The sequence below is a fragment of the Labrus mixtus genome, chromosome 6 (assembly GCF_963584025.1).
Source record: "Labrus mixtus chromosome 6, fLabMix1.1, whole genome shotgun sequence".
Lineage (NCBI taxonomy): Eukaryota > Metazoa > Chordata > Actinopteri > Labriformes > Labridae > Labrus > Labrus mixtus.
The window spans coordinates 4363196-4384288 of NC_083617.1; the positions used below are offsets into that span (position 1 = coordinate 4363196).

Consider the following 21093-nt stretch of genomic DNA (forward strand, 5'->3'; position numbering starts at 1 on the left):
TATTATTGATGATGATGATGGTAATGACAATGGTTTTTGTTTGATAACGACGACTTATAAGATGGTTTCTATACTGATTAGAGCTCTCAAGAACTGCCCTCAATGTTGTGCTTTGCCTCTGGTCACTTCCTGTCAGCACCTGTGTGTCCAATCAGACTCAAAGCTGATCGTTTGCTCTTACTGACATTGTTCCCTTTTTTCTAGATCCTTGCTTGTGTTGTTCTTACTCTCTGATGTACGTCGCTTTGGATAAAAGCGTCTGCTAAGTGAATTGTAGAATTGTAGCTTCTCACCCACTTTGTCACAATGTTATGTTAAGTTTTCTGTGCGCTGATTCAGCTGACTGTAAACTCCCTTCAGTGTTACCATAGGGATAATAATGCATCAAATTCAGCCGAGAGTTACGAGACTAACACGATTAGCTGCTTATGTCTGTGGAAACATTTATAACCAACACCTTCAAAAAAGTGATCTCGAGACCGGTCTAGAGACCAAGACTGATTTTGAGTACTAAAACTCTAATAATTACGTTAAAATTAACAAAAATCCAGATGTTAAAGGCTTTATATGTGATTTTTTGATCCAGCAGATGTCGCCCTTGAGCACCAGCATGAAACCAAAACTCGCGCTGCATTGTTGTGTTAGCATGCTAATGCTAGCGATCTTTATTATGCTCGTATCTTCACACTGCATGTAAATTTACCTGAAATGAGCGTGATCTAGAAACACAGTTAAGCAGTGAGTACAGTATGTTATTCTTCTTTTCTCTAGTCCCTCAATTAAACAACTTTTATACACGAGGGGAGGAGTCAGCCGGCCGTCCTGACGATGTAAACAAACTGAAGATAGGACTCTGAAAACTCTGAAAACATCACAGACAGTGGGACTCGGGTGTTACACCCATTGTAGACAGTCATGACTCACAGAGTTATTTTCAGAGGATATACTTGATTTCTATTATATTTAAGTGTGAAAAATCACATAGAAAGCCTTTAAACTCTCGGTGATTCTTCTTCTGTACAACAGCTGACCTTGTAAACGCTGCTGTGCTCCCTCACTTCTGCAGCTACAAAGTGACTTGCACATACTACACTTACTGAACATCCCCCCCCCCCGGGCCCCCTCGGGCCCCCTCACACTCTTCATCGATGGTATTTGAACATAAAAGGCTTCCTGAGCTACTTTACTGTATGTTAGGACCTCTCCAGGCAGGCATGCCCTCTTCTCAAGGTTATTTTAGTCGTAAAGAACACGGAGGAATGAAGCATTATGAGGGCTGTAAAGAGACCCGTATAGGAAACACTTTTCAGCAGCCCCCAAGGTGGAACGGTCACGGGACCCCATTGACCTCCTTTTAGGGGTTTCTGGGTTGCAAAGAAAAATAATCAAATCCTGCTTGGTTTGGCACGGAGGGTCTATAAAGATAACACATGATGAATTCGCACAGACAAAATAGGAAAAAAAAAAATGTTTGCGCACACTAAAACGTCAGGTCAGGGTCGTTACAGGAAAGAGATAAACGTCTTCTGAGAAAGTGTTTCTCATCTGAGTGAGATGTGGCCCGGTGTCTCTTTGCTTCCCTCTAGTGGTGGCAAGAAGAAACTGTCTGAGAAAGAAAAATCAAAGCATTAAAGAGTAAAAGTCTTGGATTTACAGCCTGTCTTTAATTCCACTTGTGTCTTACTATGAGCCTAAGATGATATGTTTCATATAATTAACATATTTGATTGTTTTTGTAAGAAAGTTACGTTTTTTTTTATAGCTCTTTGTTTTCATGAGCCAACATTTTTTTTACTTTCTTGAAGTAACTTGAAATTATGTTTCGCCCATCCAGTAGCAGCAACAACACCCGCTGTCTCCCCTCTTGTATATGTTTCTATTAATCTGCACAGAAATAAAAGAAACCCTGCAGAGATTCTTCAAAATTAAACCCTTACAATAAAAAACTTGACCTATAGTCCTACCAAGTCCTGTTAAGACCTTTTACCTACCTGTTTTAACACTATATGGCAAGGTAGAACAGTGTCTGCATAGAGGTGGTGCAAATTTAAAAAAGTCTGTGCATAGGCCGACTTTAAGTTGCATTTGTGCTAATATATTATTCATCAAGATTATCCTTAAATTAGGGCACAAACATCTTTTTTTAATTTATTTCAAATGAAAGCGTCCAACAAAAGACCGTCTCTGTAAAACTCACCTTTGTTAGTTGTACTCTCTCAGGTATGGATGGCCTGCAGGCTCGTTTATATACAAGGCAATTCTTGGTCTGCTCCCACACTATCCATGTGTTTTTATCATGCAGATTTATCACCGGACAGTTTATGCTCTCTGTCCAAAACGCTTGCACAGGAATCGGGGAAAAAAGGCTTCTGGGTATTCTGCAAACTCAGCCTGGAATCTGTTGCAGGATGACTACAAACTCAAGGAGCTTGTGTCCACAACAGTCAGAACTGAACTGGGGGGAAATTCACTACTCCCTTTACTTGGAACGAATTACAACTTACCGAGCGGCTCTTGTTGGATGCTTTTAAGGGGATGTTAAATGACTTGGAGGCGGACACATCTGGCTGAAAATGTTGGTGGAGGATCTTGACAAACATGATGTTTTTGATTTGTTAAATGTGTCTTTAAATGTCTAATAATGTCTAAAAAAAATCTAAACATTTTTTTGTATTTGTATGTGTGGATGTGAGGCTAAATAAAATAAAGGTTTTTAATTTCAAAATGAAAGAGCTGCACATCCAATGCATCACCAGCAGAGTGTGCTGTCCTACAACATGCAGCACAGCCTTCCAGATGTTTGAGAAGTCATTTAAACGCAGCAAGTTAAACAGAGTGACGAAGAATAAGAAGCCGATACGTCACCGTGCCCACTCCTCAAATATAGTGAAAATAAATCAAGTAAATTAGTTGTCAACTCAAACTACAGTTACTTTTGTCGGCGTTTCCAACTTCTGGTTTGACATCCTCGCCTCGCGCGTTTCCTGTGACCAAATAAGTTAACGCAGAGAGTGGGGAAATTACTAAGAGGTGTCACTCTGTCCCTTTTTCTGGTGACATAGGTAATACTGCGAGATAACAGGAACGTCAAGGTTTAGTAGTTTTACTGCTGAAATTTAACATTTTTAAAGGAGTCATATCGGTTACCATGGGAACAGAGCAGTTAAAGCGGCTTTTAACTTTTATCCCCACGCTATATCTTGAGCTGCCGCTTTTTTGAATAGACGATCTTTGCAGGCAGCCTGCGCTACAAGAGCTTCTAGAAGGAAGCTCAGCTGTCATACGTCTCCATCCTCGGGTTCAGATGGGTGTGGTCCCTCAAGAAGGGGTGTTTTCCTCCTCTCCAGAGAGTCGAGGGTGTTGAATCTTGACTTTGAGTGAATCTAATATACGAGGAGGAAGAAGAACTTCAAGTAGCATGCTGCTGAAACGCCTTGTTTTTATTTATTTTAATTTGCCAGCTTTGAAAAGTTGAGACAGGAGATCTCTGTTGGAGCCTGCAGACCCGTCCAGGTAAGAGTCACGTGTTTGAGAGGAATTCAAGGGAGTGAGTCATAAATGTAACCTTTAAACTTAATTAAACTCTGCTACAGTAATATTTGATTTCAGTTTCATTCTTTCGTCTGCTTAATTTCCAACTCATCTTCCCAGTTCACACATGAGTGCTGTTTAAAAAAAAATAAAAAAGTCTATAGATGATCGATACGCTGCAGAATATCAGGCTTTTCTTTTTCTCCATTAGAAATAGTTTGATGATAACTTATTTATGGTTCCTCACTGTTCTGTGAAAGTTTTTCTTTCTAATGAGCTTTTGAACCATTAAAACCAGCAAATTATTTTGACCTTTATTTCCCTTTAAACAAATTTATGTTAAACTAATATTTGCATTTTGATAGTTTATTCTGCTGTACTGCCATTTCATATTCCCACCTTAATGTCAATGCTGCTCTAGGATTTAGCTGATTCTTGCTACCTTCTCTGCAGGTCTTGCAGGTCTTTGTTTTGAAAGGAAGTTTGATAATAAATGATAAAGTTATTATTGTTATTGTTATTATTATTATAAAGATACTGTTCTCTTTGCCGATCTGAACACATATATCTAATAACAGACAGGCTGCTTGGAAACAGTTTTAAGCTTTACTAATAGTTGAGGCCCTGATGAAACTACAGCATAGGTATGGTTTAGGCTGTAAACAGTTTAAGTTGGTTTTTCTACCCTTGGAAAAGTCCTGCTCACTGTCAGGAGCAAACTGTTATGATTGTCTGTTTATGCAGCGTCTCAGCTGAAAGGCTCCATTCAGCAGAGGGAGGCCAGTCACAGAAAGCCTTTATGTCCGAGATGGGCTGATGATGGGTTGATGTCACTGACGAGGGCAACACAAGCTGATATCTCTGCATGATGAAATATATCTCGACACAGTGTGACGGGAGGTGGTGTTTTGTGTTTTGATGCCTTCTCTTGTGCAACCTTTTCCAGAACAATGGGACTCCTGCAGCTGCTGAAATCACAGTTCTTGTGTCAGCTGATCATCTGCTACGTGTTTCTGGTCAGTGGACTCATCGTCAACCTGCTGCAGCTCTGTACCTCACCTCTGTGGCTGGTCAATAAGCAGCTGGCACGAAGGGTCAATGTCAAACTGGGATACTGCGTCAGCAGCCGTAAGTACTGTTCTTCCAATCTGACACATGCAGATAAGGCAAGATAAAACGAGATTAAAAGAAGATATGGTAGAACTTTATTGTTCCTGATGGAAACTGTAGTGCCAGATTGTTTAAAAACGAAAGTGTTTAAAGGTCACATATTATGCAAAATACATATTTCCGTGTTTTTCTTGCACTAACATGTGTCTCTAGTCCGTCTACAAACCTCCCAATTATCAGAAAAGTCCATCCTCTCCGTCTTCTGCCTGCTCCACTTTTCAGAAAATCTGTGCTCAAACAGGCTGTTTGGAGATTTTCCCTTTGTGACATCACAAAGGGCAGTAACCCCATCCCCCAGGTGTTTGACACTCCCACATCTACAGGCCATTAGAACTTCAGTGGAGATATTTAATTTTGATGAAGTGTTAGAGTCCCTTAGAACAATAACTGTAGAGCAAAAGCATCCCCTGTCTTGTTGAATAAACGTAATTACTGTTGACTTCTCTTCTTCATTTTTGCCCTGATAATCCTCAGAGATGGTTGCTGCACTGGAGTGGTGGTCTGGGACCGAATGCACACTCTACACAGACCCAGAGAGCTACCCGCTGTATGGAAACGAGAATGCAATTGTTGTTCTCAACCACAGCTTTGAGATAGACTTCCTGTGTGGTTGGACCTTCTGTGAGAGATTTGGTGTGCTCGGGGTAAGAGAAAGTGTCCCAGATATATCTCATATTTTTCTCGTCTTTGGTCCTGAAGTTGTTTATTTTTGATTTTTTTGATTTTCTGGAAATTGTACTCTCTTTTTTTTTTTTTTATACAGAGCTCAAAAGTTTTAGCCAAGCAACAGCTGAGTTATGTGCCTGTTATTGGTTGGATGTGGTACTTCCTGGAGATAGTTTTCTGCAAGAGGAAGTGGGAGGAGGACCGGAGGACGGTGGCTAAGAGTCTGCAGAAACTGCGGGATTACCCAGTAAACTATTGGGTAAGTTTCACCCTATGGATGTGATTATTGAGAGAGTGACAGACTGACATATTGTGAATAATTCCTTAAAATAATAAATCTTTTTTTGGGGGGGGGGGGTTTAGTTCTTGCTGTTCTGTGAAGGAACACGCTTCACACAAAAGAAGCACGAGATCAGCATGCAGGTGGCTGAGAGCAAAGGCTTACCCAAACTGAAGCATCACCTTCTGCCCAGGACCAAAGGATTCTGGATAACTGTGCAAAACCTCAGGGGGACCGGTGAGTCACCGAAGTATCTAAATATGGCCACCGGCAGATATCAGATACTGAAAAGGAAGAGAAGCATTTGCAAATCAAATGAGTTGAGAACCGTTTAACTGTCCCTCTTTTCTCGTGCAGCCGCCGCAGTTTATGATTCCAACCTGAACTTTAGAGACAAAGCGGCACCGACCCTGCTCGATATCCTCAATGGGAAGAAATTCCACGCAGATTTATACGTCAGGTACAACATTTTTTGCAGCACATATGAACAAAAATGTCAGTATTTATTTTATCAGGTGTGGTGATTCCTTTTCTGGTAGGTCTGACTTTACCTTTCACCTGCAGGAGAATCCCTCTAGAGTCGATCCCAGAGGACGAGGCCGAGTGTGGGGCTTGGCTCCAAAGACTCTACCAGGAGAAGGTCAGAGCGTGTTGATGTGTTATTGTTGGATACAGGGTCACCAGAGGGAGCTGGTTAGTGGAAGAGATCATACAATATTTTCTTCCTGATACAGTTCCATTACAGATTGTGTTTTCATTTTTTTAAAGATTTATTTTTGGGCTTTTTATGGAGAGATAGGACAGTGGATAGAGTCAGAAATCAGAGAGAGAGAGAGAGAGGGGGGAATGACATGCGGGAAAGGATCCACAGGCTGGATTTGAACCTGGGCCATCCCGCTTTGAGGACTACAGCCTCCATACATGGGGCGCGTGCACTAACCACTGCGCCACCAGCGCCCCCCAGATTGTGTTTTCACACGCTAAACCGGACATGTTCACAGTGAGCTGCGTGTGTGAACACAAACCAGCCAGCCCCCAAATATGACCTTGTGAGGTCAGGGTGAGCCGCTTAGAGTGAATCTAAAGTTCTAATTGAATCCCTCTTTTCACGCAGTACAAAAGCTTTCATTTATTCATGTGTTCATGTGGTGACAGTTGGATGACTTCCCTCCTCTTCACTGTAAAACATTTCTTGACTCACTCCTCATGGCCTTTCAGTAACCCTTTTAGAGAAGCTGTCGTTTGTTTAAACACATTAAAGCAGCAACCTGCGGTGTTGAAAAATGAAGCCAAATGCAGAAGTGCAAATACCTGCAGTTCACCGAGTGTCCACTAGAGGCTGGCCCGCAGAAGCACCAGAGGTCACATACACACCCCATTCAAAGATGGAAGTTTTTACAGCAGAAATAAAAAATGTTTACAACCTGGTTCAGTAAAGAAAATTGGTTGGATTAGTTCATGGCTGAACCGGCACACACTGTAGGAGGCTGAATGTTTTTAATAATTTGTTTTGGGTAGGAGTAGGAGTTAATGATGAGGAGCATGGCTGACCTGACTGACAGGCGCGGTGTATCTGTTTGTAAGGAGGCTTTAAACCTGCCTCAGCTCCAGCTCTTTGCCTGGGGTAAGGTTAACTGAAAGTTAGGTTAAACAGGTTCCACAGGCTTCCTAATGGCCGGGTGACGTCCCTCAGGCTTAGTCCATGTTTATTTACAGTCTGTGGTTAAACATTAAAGGCGGTAGTTTGATTCTGTCTTCTAACGGACTAAAGGAGCCGTGTTCTTCTGTGCTGATTGTTTGCATTGATGTGTTAACAGGACACCTTTCAGGAGCACTACGCCAAGACGGGGCGTTTCCCCGGCCCCACAGCGAGCCCTCCACGCCGCCCCTGGACCCTGATCAACTGGCTGTTCTGGGCCTGCCTGCTCCTCTACCCACTGGGCCTGCTGTTCGCTCAGCTCCTCAGCTCTGGATCAATGCTGACCATTGTATTCTCTGTGGCTCTCTGCTTTGCAGGTTGGTGTCATGCATTTGTGCCAATTCATCCTGAAACTCATTCGACTGTTTTTTCCTTCAATTTCTTTCCTTTTTCGTTCCATAAAGCGGCAGATTTGTCAACTCAAATGTAAGTCTCCTTTCTTAGAAAGTGTGATTTATCAGTCTTAGAAGCATGCTCATAACATCATTCAGGCATGTTCTCACTAAGCAGAGAGAAAGGTTCCTCCAGCTGTTTTCACACACGCACTGCTGGAAGTTTCTAGTTAATGTCAGGACATCCTTCCCCTGAGATGTTGTGTCCCTCACAGCGTAGAAGTTTTCTCTGTCGGACGGGAAGGGCCGTCTAAGGAGCCAAGACATTGACTGCTGAAATCCAACACGGCGGACGAAGCGTCAAGAGTCCGACAAAATTCACAGCATCAAAGAATGAGAGTAAAGAAGCATTTGGGAGGGGCAGAAAATCATTACATGCACGGCGATAGCACAGGTCTCGCAGCTGTTGCAAGAAACAACATCTTCACCCTTGTGGTGAAGATTCCTGGATATTTACTGCCGCGTTCACATGTCGACTCACCCCGACTTCATGGGGAAATTTTACTTTGAGGGCTGGCAGAAAAAATGTAGACATTTGCTCACCTAAAAAATGTCAGGGGAAATTGTGTGTGAAAACACCAACGGAGACTGAAATGGGGAAAAGTTTTCTCTTACAACACAAACGGCATGTTTACACAGTCAATAAAGACCCATGTCCTCTTAAACAAGACAGACTTATCTTAACTAAATATTTAAAAGTTCCAGTAAAATGTAAACAAAATAAAGTTACTAATTAAACTCGCCTCTTACTTCTGGTCCCTAAAAGTGTTTTTTTTTAGGGAAATTCTTCATTCAAAAAAGGGAATTAAGTATTATAAATGACTACATTCTTAAGAGGAACCACATTTTTTGCTGATGATACTCTAAATGCCCTCTTTTTTTGAATCCTTCCTTCACAGCCTCTCTCGGAGTCCGCTGGATGATTGGCCAGACTGAGATCAACAGAGGCTCGAGCTATGGGGATAAGGAAGTTCCTCTGAACAACAACTAGAGGCTCCTGCAGCGCGGCACAGCTACGACCCTGAGAGGTGTTGGCAGTGTAAACACCAGTCTGACAGGATCTGCCGGTTCGACATGTGTAAACCTGCTCCAAGGCGCAGGGCAGATGGTGTCGTATCATCTGAACACTGAACACAAGATTTAGGATCAGGACTCCATTACTTTGAGAAACATAATGAATTGATTGTGTCAAGATTGAATATGGCTTTACTACTTTCTCCGAACTGAATACAGTCAAGACAAGCCTTTTCACTTGTAAAATCAACATTACAACCAAGTGACAAATGGACTACCTCTTTGATTTTAATTCAAAGATTATAGGTTAATGGTTTTTTTTGTTTTTTTTAAAGATGGAATAAATAAACATTTCTTTTTTTTAACACTAATTTTCCAAAGTAGATTTTTTCACTCTGTCCACTCAGTCAAAATGAAACTTAAAAGATAATCTGTAGTTTAAATAAGGAAACACAATTATAGTATATGACATTTCCATGAATCCCCCCCAAAAAAGGGAAAACAACCTTCATATTGATGAGGTTTAATAAGCATGCATAAAACCCATCGGTCATTTTTGCATCACAAACTTGCCTCTTTGGAATCACAAGGTCTCATATATGTTTTAAGACAATGGTCGGTGTAAAAGTCGCTGAACAAGAGCTGACAGATCTAAAGCTATAGTGACTCACGGCGATGCAGCCCAGTCTCAGAGATAATTGTTATCTTGTATTTTAATCGAGTTGTCAGCTGTGAATGTTTTTCCTCAACTTGGCTATCCTTTAAGTTCATCATGGGGAAAGGGACCCAGACCTGTAACTAGATATAAAATGAGGGTAAGTAAGGTTTCAAAACTGATGTCACCTGACCTTTCTATGGAAAAAAACAAGTACGCGTTTTCTCAGGATGATTGAAACCCATTAACATTTTGGCATGCATCAGAATATGTCCACAGTTCTTTCTGAGAGTATCTCTGCTGCCATCTGGAGGATTTTGTTAACCGTGTCATCTGCATACATTCGACAGCTGACTCTCTTGCAGCTTTTTCGGTAAATCATTTATAAAGAAACTAAAGATCAAGGGCCCTAAAACTGAACCCTGTGGAATTCCTTTTCTGCAATTTTGACCCCTTCTGCAGTCCGAGCGCTGTGAAGTGCTGCCACACCCTTGGACAACAGAATACTTAATCTGATAATTGTTTGACATAGCTCAGTGATAAAGTTATCTTATGTGTGGAATGAGAAGTGAGTCAAACTTTTAAAGCATGAAGTTGTGGAACATTTACAGAACTGAAGTCCTTAAGCGGCTGCTGAAATGCCTTTTTTTGTCACCTGTTCAGCGGCCTCATCGTCATCAACCTGCTGTAGTTCTTTACTTTACCTTAGGTTTCAACATTTGACAAGTATAATGCATTAACAGCCTTGCAAACAAAAATAATCCGTACTTACCATTTATTTAACGGCAATAAAAATATATTTTTTTAGAAGGAAATAGACACCTGATTTAAAAAAACGATTGATTTATTAATATGGTTTGTACATAGCAAACACTGTAAGAGCAGCAGAGGACCAGAAGTTGTGTTGTGTGTCAGTGTGTGTGTGTGTGTGTGTTTGTGGATGTTTTTATGATCAGCAGCAGGGAGGGAGAGCAGGCCCCGTTCCTCCTCTCAGTCAGCTACGCTCCAGTCACATGACCCGCTCGTCACCAGTAGACTTGAACATTTACTCCTCAGCAAAGGCAAAGAAAAAAAACACGTTTTAAAAATAATCCTTCCTAGTGCCCACGTTGCCTAAAATGACGAGAGATAAATTAATTTGAATATTTGTATTGTGTTCATTTCATATGGTTCAGCGTCTCCTTCAATTCAGTGAGGCGTGCCACGCCGTCTTCAGCCTTTAAAGGGGCGACTGAAATCAGATCCCTCTCTCCTCTCCTCAACTGCCCCCTGGGTAAACAGTTTAAAAGTGCCATAGATTTTGTCCCCCTCCCACCCACCGACCCCCTCCCATTTGTTAAAAAAAAAAAAAAAAGGTTTCCTCAATGCCTTTTCAGAGGTCTCTTCACCAGTGAGAACAACAAATGTGGCAATAGTTACTTTACAATATTGTTTATACAAGAATTAAAGCCACTCCTATTCTTACAGTATGTACAAGTCCCACCCCTCCCCCTCCGAGGTTCATGGGTACATAAAGACTCGACAACCCCTATAATCCATAGGTCCAGTTGTCCTCTGAAATGATTTTTTGTATTAGTTCCTCAGTTTAACTCCATGTGCCTTCAGCCGTTAACTCCCTCCTCTCTGCGTCCACAGTTCAGTTTTTCTCTTTGACGACAGCGTGTACAGTAGTGCTTTCATTTGTAAACTCGACAGCCGCAGAGGAGGGTCCGTTCACTCTTCATCCGTACAAACCTGAAACAGACGAGAGAGAGAGAGGCTCGTTTGGTTTGCCTTTCTGTTTATAAAAAAAAAAGGTTTAAAGGAGCAATATGCTACTACACCTAGCGTTCAAAAAAAGGTACTGCAGTCAAAATTCAAAACATTAATGACAGCTGTCTCCCCCCCCCCGCCCCCTCCTCAGTAGAGTCGATGTACACTCAGGTTGCTATATCACGGACACTGAAGCTACATTATTGAACCGGCTCATCTCCCAAATGTATCCTAGTTTCACCACGTTTCTACGTCGGCATCATTCGTATCCGACCCAGTAATCTCGGTGTACATTTTCCGGCAGACTGCTCCAGAAATCGTCCTCTGTTGTTTTTTTCCCACACAGGCACCTCACAGCTGGGAAGACTATCCCTCTCGGACAGGAGGGGGGCGGGGCTCTCAGATGGTAAGAGTTGACGCAAAAAGAGCGACGAGGAAGTGGAGGATGAAGCAACAAAGTCCAAAGCCATGATGATATTTGATGCCTTTATGTCAATGCTCCACACGTTCACAATATCAACGAGTGTGTGTCCTGTTGCAGGTTATGACCGTCACCACCCCATTCTGCTCGTTGCTGCGAATTATTCTTGAATTTTCCTGCCTTGTTCTCACATCAGCTCACCCCGACTCCATGGGGAAAATTTACTAGAGGGTTGTCAGGAAAAATTCCAGCGAAACCCTAACCCTTGAAAGCACCATATGTTTGTGATTGTGTGATTGTTATGACCTTTTTTTTCTGCTGAATAATTAAACAATGTAACCCCCCCCCCCCTTAAACTGCATCTAAGGTGAAACCTCTCCATGTTATTGTAAGTACTTCTAGCAATGCAAAGAGAAATACAGATTTACTGGTACCATGTAAAATACCCGCTTTCACAAAAACAGTTTATCAGTTGACCCCTGTGAGATATTTTGTGATAAAGGAAACTCACCTTAACAAACGGGTGGTCTAGCAGCATGCTAGCTGTCCAGCGGCGTTTGGGTTCGCTCTCCAGACAGTGACCCAGGTAGTCCTTCCCCTCTGTGCTCAGTTTCTCCGGGATGGGGGGTTTATGGCCCATGCCCACTTTGTACATGATCTGGAAGTTGTGCTCATACTCGTGCCAGGGTCTCTGCACGTTGGGATAAAAGGAGGAAAATACAATTCTTTTAGTTTTAATCTATGACCTCAGACATGCAGACACACATCTCTCTGGAAGTGGCAGTCTGGATAAAGGTCTACCAGCTCCACAGATATGAAAGCATGGAGTAAGCTTAACAAATCAAAGTGAAATCTATTTTTGAAACCTGCCTTTTTAAAGGAATAGATATCCTACTTCATATTAATGTGTTTTGTTTTGTCAGGCTGACCACTGGGTGGCGCCTTGAGCTCAGGGAGCTAAATGGTTTTTAAAGGTGGTAACACCTTTTGGCAAGACCGTGGGAAAAGCGTCTAATTGTATGTTTTTGAGAAATCGGATATTTTTGTTGTTATGAATGAATGGATTGGCATATTTGACCTGAATTTTATGGTCTCATGAACATTTGTTTTGAGTGATGAGGCTTTTTGGACTCATGGGTTAGGGTTAACCTGACCAAACAAAGCAAGGTGTGTCAACAGATGCTGAATGAACTTTAACAAAACTGGGCTGAAACATCATTGCATGCAGATATATTTTTTTTAAATCTAACTTCTGTAAATAAAATCAAGCCTTTGCAGCACTTTTTTAATGTTGTGTGTTTCAGAAGATGTTTTTCCTTCTCTCCTCACCTTTCCAGTCACCATCTCAATGAGAACGCAGCCTAAACTCCAGATGTCTGCCGCTCGTCCATGACCCTCGCCCTTTGCCCTGGTGATCACTTCTGGAGCCATGTACGCTGATTAAGAATGAAAATAATGAATAGTTAAAATACAAACACTTAAAAATAAATCTCAGTATGGAAGAGCATCTTCAGTCAAAGGGGTGGGGTGGAATATGAAGACACAGTGACCTCTAGTGGTGGCATACAGCTAATACAGGAGACAATGTTGTTACCTGCAGTCCCCAGTGTGCTGTTCACCTCCCCGGGCATGGTGTGAGTGTTGTTCCTTAACTTGACTGAGCAGCCGAAGTCGCCCAGCTTGATCAGGCCAGACGACGTCAGAAAGATGTTGGCTCCTGATTAAAAAACAAACACATGATTGGTTAAGGGGTGTTGCACTTTTGCACTTCACTAAAAGGATTATGACAGATTAAGAGTCTGTGAGACTGACCCTTGATGTCCCGGTGCACGATGCCGTGTTCATGCAGCACGTTGATGGCTGTAGTGATCTGTTTGCTGTAGAGCCGGATGACGTGCTCCTGCAGCCCGAGTCTGGAAACCTCCTCCAGAGTCCCCTCGTCACAGTACTCCATGAAGATATACATCTCCTCCTACAGGTGAATGCATGGAAATAACTGATTCAGTATACACTGTGTGATTCAAAACATATTAAGTATTCACCCTCTCTGGGACTTTGCACATTTGGCAGTGTTACAACTTCAAATTCAAGTTGACTTATTTAGGCTTAGCAGTGCAAAAAGCAGACATCTGTTCTGGAAGCACAAGTTACAGTAGAAGTAAAATCCAGAATATACTGTAAATTGCACCGGTATCTACAGTGAAGTCTCCGAGGAGGGGCTAAAGGTTTAAACTGTCTTCCTGTTTTGATGATTTCTCTTGTGTTCAACATGTGCTGCTCTTTCGACTACGATCTATTCTCGCAATGGATTCTTCCTATGGTAACATGGACATGTTGTGGAGTACGGACCCACAGCCTGCGCTTATTTTCAGAGAGTCACACTGCCCACAAGCGCTTCTCACTTCTCGTCTTTTATCTGCAGATCGAGTTTGATAACCTTACAAATGGCCTTTAAAGGGTTTTTTTTACATGAAGAGTTGCATATTTTACATTTAATCCACAACCTTGTGAGGGCGTCTTTTCAATCAAAACAGCCCATCACAAGGTTTATTTACAGTATTAAGACCAGTTAAAAAAAAAAAGGTAGCGCTGCCATTCACTGCGTCACCATTGAATCCCAGCATGTTTTCACAGTGGAGCGTCTGCTTGTAACACACAATGATGGAGGCACATTTTGATCACATCAGGTCGCATGCAGAAGGTCATTGAGGCGGCTGCACTCGCGCTCATGACAACATATGTCTTTGCTTTTTTTTACTGGTATATTAGTCCCACCAGTGTACAGTATATGAAGGCGTCAGCTGACTTTAAATATGAAAAATAAAAAGTATTTAAAGAATTTTACGGTAATTGATTTGACCTCATCTTTGGGGTTTTGCAGCAAAGCATTTCATATTTTCTATTTCTGAATATGATCGATCTCCTGCACCGTCCTTTCCTTCAGCTTGACAATTATTAACTATTTTGAAATGGTCCAAATTCCTACAACTGTTCTTAAATCTGTTTAAAATTGCAAACTGTTGCAGGTCAGAGTGCATTAACACAGTCTTCTTACCCGATGCAGCTCAACTCCGAAGTATCGCACCAGGTTCGGGTGTTTAATGCCTTCAAATATTTTCAGCTCGTCGGCGGTCTCTTTGATTGTTTTGTGATCGTTGGGCTGGAATCGAATCTAGATGAAAACAAAAAAAACAAAATCATGTGTTAACACTCCGTACATATCAAATAACTATTCTTAATCTCTAGCAGTGACTGGTTACCTCCTTCATGGCCATCAGCTCTCCAGTGTCGACGTTGATGCAGGTGTACACCTTCCCGTACTGACCCTCACCTGTGATCGACACACAGACATGATTACATCACAGCGTGCTTCTAATCTAATCCACACATCAGAACACGAGCGGTCTTGAAGGACGCCGCCTTACCTATTTTGTTGCCCCTCTGCCACTTGAAGGTCACCTTCCTGAGTCCGACGTGCATGACGTTATCGTAGGACTTTGGCGTGTGGCACACTTGGCCGATGATGTTGCGCTGCTTCATCACGGCGTAGCGTTTGTCCTCGAACTTGCGGATGGAGCGGCGGACGGCCTCCATGGGGCTTTGTCGTGCTGCTGTGTCTGAGAGGGAAGACGGGGGGAAATAAATTATTATAAAAACACATTTGATTGTGTTACTCAGATTACTTCAGTGTAGACCTTTAGGGAAAGTGAAGACCTATCATGAGCGAGTCATTCACATGATTGTTACTTCTCGTTTGGAATACTGTAACTTTTTGGTGTTTGGGGTTAACCCAGGGATGCAGCAAGGGCCAAATTCATTTAATTCTCACTGCCAGAGGGCCAAATTGTAGTATACAAAAGCGATTACAGTCAATTAGGTCTCAAATTTAACTCAACATATTTCTGGTTTTCATGATTTCATGGCAGATTTTGTCATGTTTTATTCATGTTTCCAATTAATTGATGTGTAGTAATTGACTTGAGGGCCACATTGAGGGTTGATGGGGGCCGCTTGTGGCCCCCGGTTCCCCCCAGTTGCCCACCCCTGGGTTAACCTGTCGTCTCTCTGTCGCTTAACTCAGAATGCAGCTGCACGTCTACAGACTGGTGAAGAGATGACCGGATCACATCGCACACACACAGAAGCGTCTCTTCACTGGCTTCCTGTCGGCTTCAGGATCCAGTTTAAGATTTTATTACTTCGTTTTTTAAAACTCTACATGAGCTGGCGACGTCATATTTGTCTGACTTGTTGCTCCAGTAGGAGGACTGCGGTCAACCCATCAGATGTTTCTAAGATGTTTCTTGATCCAGGTTGAGTCTTTGCAGCGGCTGCTCTAAATCTGTGAAACAGTCTACCTGCGATCATCAGAGCTGCCCAGACCCTGGACAGTTTTAAAACTTTACCTAAGATCCACCTCAGTGTGTTGGCTTCTATTTCCAGTTTAATTGTTTTTATTGTAAGCGTACACTAGAAGCAGGAGGCGGATCTATAAATAAAGCAGTGGTCAAGCAAGTTGTAACTGGTATTATTCAACCTAATTTAATGTCTCAGCCCATAAAATGTACCTTTAGACTGGCTGATGAAGGTTCGGAGCTCCCAGCTTCGGCGGGCAGCGCTGTTGGGGTCACTCTTAGGATAGGAGGGTTCTAAGGAAAGGAAATCACCAGAGTGATATTTAAATCAAACAAGCAGATAGATATCGCACAGTGTGGATCGAAGTATGCAGATCGTTCAATGCGCCCACCTTCTCTGTCCTCGGTGGGGCTGGAGTGGCGGCTCAGAGATTTGAAATGCAACTCTGCTGCAACCGTCGACAGCCGGTCGTTTTCATGGTAACTGGATCCCCTGCAAGGACGTGGAGGAAAGTGATGTAACACTCAGCTTCAATGGAACAATGCAGATTCAGACAGTTTGTTTTCTGAGCTCTTAATCTGTTAAAGGACAAATTAAAAAATCAACAACGAGGGCCGATTGCTCTTAATGTAATGCTCTTGAAATGATTAAGTATGCACTTGAGAAATGTCATGCACTGGTTCCTTTAAATCTAATTGAATGTGAGACAGTGCAAAGCTTTTTCAAGGCACCTTAATGAAGGAAGGGGGAGGGCTTATAATTTGAAAGGGTACAGACATCATCTTCCTCTGTTGCTGCTTTTAGGGGATGGTGTTCACAGACTTGTGTGTAAGATGAAAATGTTGGTAAAAGTCTGATATTAAAAACTGACAAAAAGACGTCCGACCTTTGAAGAGAAGCAGAGATTCAACTTCCCGGTCTGCGCTTTTGAAACCCATTAAAAGTTCAGCATGCACCAGAGTCATTATTCAGCTCATACACACTTGAAGGTTAGATCTCTCGAGTGCATCTTCTGACTTCAAAAGCACACACAGGGAAAAAAAAAAGAAAAGAAAGAAAGCCCAAATTCTAAAAGCGTTGAATCACCAGCATCAAAGCAAGACCGATGTTAAAAGCACTAATAAGCAAGAACATCATAAGCCACTCTTTCAATGAGGTAGGAGTGTTTTCACACCATGCACAGTAACCACAGTCTCTTCCCTTTAACAAGTAACATGTGAAACGCCATTTCCCTGATCCTGATCCGACTTCTTTTCACCCGGTCGGTTCTCATGTTTCACTCTTTTGTGTCCCACATCAAAGCCGCTCACATGATCTTTGAGATGCATCTTTTTGAACTTCATATGAGCCTGAGGGAGTGGGATTCCATTAAAGAGACCCTCTCTGAACATCCTTTGTTAGATGTTGTAGAAGCCGTTTTTTTGTTAGTCTAAGAAGAGTGAATTCAGTTGGTTCTGATAAAGCATATTTCATGAATCATTAGAAATACGTGTTCATTTATGGGAGTTAGTTGATTTGAAATTAAAACTTGTATTGTTTTTTTCATGTTGAATAATGGATTTATTTGGGCATATTATGTTTTTTTTGTGTCATGGTTGGAGTAATTAATGTGACCACGTATCACAGGTGGAAAGAGAGTGAGATCGTCTTTGTCCGTGGTGGAGGTGTAGGAGCTACACGACAAATGTTTTCCGATCGTGATTAAGTTTAAGATTTTTGATATGTTAAGTTTGGATTCGGTGGAAACTGAAGTGAATAAACTGGAAAATGAAAAAAAATTGGCTCCTATTACTCAAGTGACCTTTTTTTAAGTTGAGCTTTTTAGTATTCTAACATTTCCTTATTAATTATAAAAACTCAATATGCATTCATTCTTTCACCCGAATCTTCATGTTTTTGTTTTCCTCTCCAACAGAAATGAAATAAATCAAAAATGTTAAACTCTCAGTGAATCTGATTACATGAGTGGTGTGAGCTCATCTCGTATTGTTGAGAATGTGTTATAAATAATCTAAATAATTCAGAGGGCGATATATATGAAGGACAAAGATGATGCAAATGTCTTTAGTGTCTTATGTATGTGCTGAATGAAGCATTAGAGGTAAAGTTTAATTCAAACCTGAAGGGGACATGACTGTGTGTTCAAAGTGTCTCCAGCAATGCAGATAAAAAAATCAAATCGGTAACGAGGACAGCTTAAAGTAAAAAATGCGTTTAACTTGACAGGTTGGTTTAGATGGCGCTGCGTTCCTCTGGAGATCATGATCATCCTGATCCTCTGAAATATTGAAATCCAAACTGAAAATGTGGCGGCTTCAAAGTCATGGTCATGCTGCATACTCTTACTATTATTGTTATTTAGATGCATCTTCTTGAACTTGATTTGAGCTGGAGCCGGTCTAATATGGTTCAAACTACTGAGCCGCCGTGCTGTAGCTGAAGCAATGCTGTGAGCAGGGAAGACACCATTTGTCTTTTTTTCGATGTATGCAGACATACAAGGAAAATGACAAATGAAGCAAATCTTGAAATCAAAATTCCTCGTCTGAGCAGGAATCAGCAACCTGACAAAGTCTATCATTTGTAGAGTTTTGTGTTTTTTTAAATGTCTTGTTTAAGCTGTTTTTTGGCACATCTCTTTGATAAGCGTTTAAATAATTGTGGTGTTTCTCTTGTGCTCATCGTCAAAGCATGAATGTTGAATCTTTCTGAGAGAGAGCCTGTAGATAACAGATTATTTTATTTTTTTTAAATCAGATGAACACGAGGCCCGTCCTCCTTCCCCGTCCTTTGTGCCGGCGCCCTCTTTTGTGTCTTAACAGCAGTTTCTAACAGGTGACTCGGGGACAAAAGCTACCTGACGTCATTGGGGCTGCTGCTGGGCGCTTTGTTGTGGCTGTGTTGTTCCCCCGGGCCCTGAGGGACGGGGCGAGGGCCGTTGGGGAAAAGCTGGTTCCGGAGGTCGCAGGGGAGACTTCGGGAGCTGTGTGGTTAAAAAAACAACAAAACTGAGGAGCTCTGTCATCGAATGGGGGGGGGGGGGGGGGGGGGGGGGCTTAACGTGGAATGTGAATAGAGACGTTTAAGGGAGTAGCTGCGTGGCTGGTTGAGGGACAGACACACTGAAACACACTCTCACACACACACACACACACACACACACAAACACACACACACACACACACACAAACACACACACACACACACACAAACACACACAAGCTCAACAACTACAGAGCAAAAACATGAAGCAAAACAAAAACAAAAAAAGTCACTATGAGCCATGCAGGAAAGAGTTAAACAATCACACAGGTTCAAATAAAAACCGCCGTCACCTACCTGAAACCTTCAGCATTAGGAATAAACAGATTGGGGTTCGGCGGGTCACTGTGGCAGCGAGGGACCTTAACAGGACGAGGACTATTCCTGGGAGCTTGAAAGAATAAATAACAAAAACTTAAAATCAGTCAAAGTCACACACGAGAGGAAAAGCTGCGTTTGGATCTGGAGGAAATGTCAAATAAAGATCTATTGTACTCTAGAGGGCGCAACGTGCAACAATCAGTTCTGTGCAGGAAAGTCAAAGTATTATCAACCAGTGAGCAGGAAGCACATTTATAGTTCGATTATAACCTCTCTGACCATGTCAACAAAAACTGAGAATGTAGAAGCTTCTTAAAAGGAGAAAGGATGGTCGAGATGTTGCATTGAATTGCATTAGATTACACAGTCATGATGTAATGGCTGATAGAATGAACATGAGTGCAAAGGAAATTTTAATTTACAGTTAAAGCAAATGTTTTATTGTTAAGGTCTCTATCTGATACAGAGGCTGAGACGATTTTAGTAAACATTGAAATTCTGTGCAGTTTTTCTGAAAACCCTCAGGTTTTGGGAGGTTGATTTCAAATGTTACTTTTAGAGGGCGTTTTCTGAGGCGTCCTTGGGTCTTAATGGGTTAAATGGGAGCCTCTGATTTTATTTTTTTAAATCAAGACGTGCAAATCAAATGGTTGATGAGCAAAGCTGTGATGGAACGCGGAGGAAGCAAATGTGACGGTTACATTTTTTTGCATTTGTGCATTTTGTTTCCCCAAATGGGGAAATATCAGAAAGAAAAGTGCGGCAGAAACTGAAGTCGACGACAGTGAACGCAGCACAAGTGCAAGAGTGCGACGTTAGCAGTGTGCAGTGACGCTTCAGGCGCCCACTATCAACAAAACGAAGCAAAACAGTAATAAAATATGACTTGAGTCACATCCAGTTTGGATTGCCCAGGCTGCAGTACATGGCGTGCGGCCGATAATACATAATATGCATAATATCAGGAATAAAGTGTAAACTGTACATGAGGTGAAATGCTACGCTACTGTATCTTAAAATGTTGGCTATGATGGTGGTACTTGGAGAGCAAAATACTGTCTGTGGTAGAACTCACTGTGAATACTTTGAGAACCGCTGAGTTAGAGGATGTCAGGAAAAATAGATCTAAAGTACAGACATCTGAAAACTAGGGATTCATGATGTCTCTCACTCCACCCACACTAAGTTTCACACGGTGTTCCTCGTGTTTCTGGAAGCTCTGGTGCAAATGTCTCGTATAATTTAATAACTGAAGAATGAAGAACTGCAGAGATTTCATCCCTTTGGTGATGTCCTGTATTTATATTTATTCTGCTTTTTTTTTAATCATGATATGGATCAATGGGTGTGAAATAAATTAAATTAAAGTACTTAGTTGTTTACTTTCTGAGTGTGAACTGCAGGAACAGGCGTGTATCACTCTGAGGTCGGCCTGCTTGTTTCTGTTTTTGTCTCCGTCTTTATTTGTTGAGGAAATGTTTGCTGAGTAAACACACAGTTTTCCAGTAACACCACACTTCCCAGTCACAGTAAGTGCACTTTCACACACAACCAGTTTTCTAGCAGGGATTCGAGAAAAGGACTGAACCGACCAGTTGAGTTACTCTTCTGTTATTTTTCAGGTAACATGCATGCTTCTTAGCTTCGAGTGTTGTCATTGTGCTTTCTTTGGGTCCTCATGACGCACACGTTATGAACATGTAGCTGAATTTTAAAAGGTCACATTTTATGCAAAATACACTTTTAACACTAATATGTGTCTCTAGTCTGTCCACAAACCCCCCAATTATGAGA

The 21093-nt window shown here is 41.9% G+C and overlaps 2 protein-coding genes across 2 annotated transcripts in view; one reads left to right on the plus strand and one right to left on the minus strand.

The window, feature by feature from the left end:
- The first annotated feature begins 3274 nt into the window (after positions 1-3274).
- On the plus strand, positions 3275-9114 carry agpat4 (1-acylglycerol-3-phosphate O-acyltransferase 4 (lysophosphatidic acid acyltransferase, delta)). The gene is made up of 9 exons (XM_061039568.1): positions 3275-3513; positions 4478-4659; positions 5176-5345; positions 5465-5626; positions 5731-5884; positions 6005-6107; positions 6212-6287; positions 7465-7663; positions 8638-9114. Exons 2-9 carry the CDS (start codon positions 4482-4484, stop codon positions 8727-8729), a joined length of 1134 nt encoding a protein of 377 aa, XP_060895551.1. The 5' UTR covers positions 3275-3513; positions 4478-4481; the 3' UTR covers positions 8730-9114.
- A 1119-nt stretch (positions 9115-10233) lies between these two features.
- map3k4 (mitogen-activated protein kinase kinase kinase 4) overlaps positions 10234-21093 on the minus strand; it is a 31949-nt gene continuing 21089 nt past the window's right edge. The window contains exons 16-27 of the mRNA XM_061039569.1: positions 19276-19369; positions 18794-18919; positions 16328-16428; positions 16149-16229; positions 15006-15197; positions 14841-14911; positions 14636-14752; positions 13393-13552; positions 13175-13297; positions 12910-13016; positions 12092-12271; positions 10234-11141 (exon numbers count right to left, since the gene is read on the minus strand). Coding sequence (XP_060895552.1) covers positions 11121-11141; positions 12092-12271; positions 12910-13016; positions 13175-13297; positions 13393-13552; positions 14636-14752; positions 14841-14911; positions 15006-15197; positions 16149-16229; positions 16328-16428; positions 18794-18919; positions 19276-19369 — 1373 coding nt within the window. The 3' untranslated portion in view covers positions 10234-11120. The remainder of the gene's footprint in view (positions 11142-12091; positions 12272-12909; positions 13017-13174; positions 13298-13392; positions 13553-14635; positions 14753-14840; positions 14912-15005; positions 15198-16148; positions 16230-16327; positions 16429-18793; positions 18920-19275; positions 19370-21093) is intronic.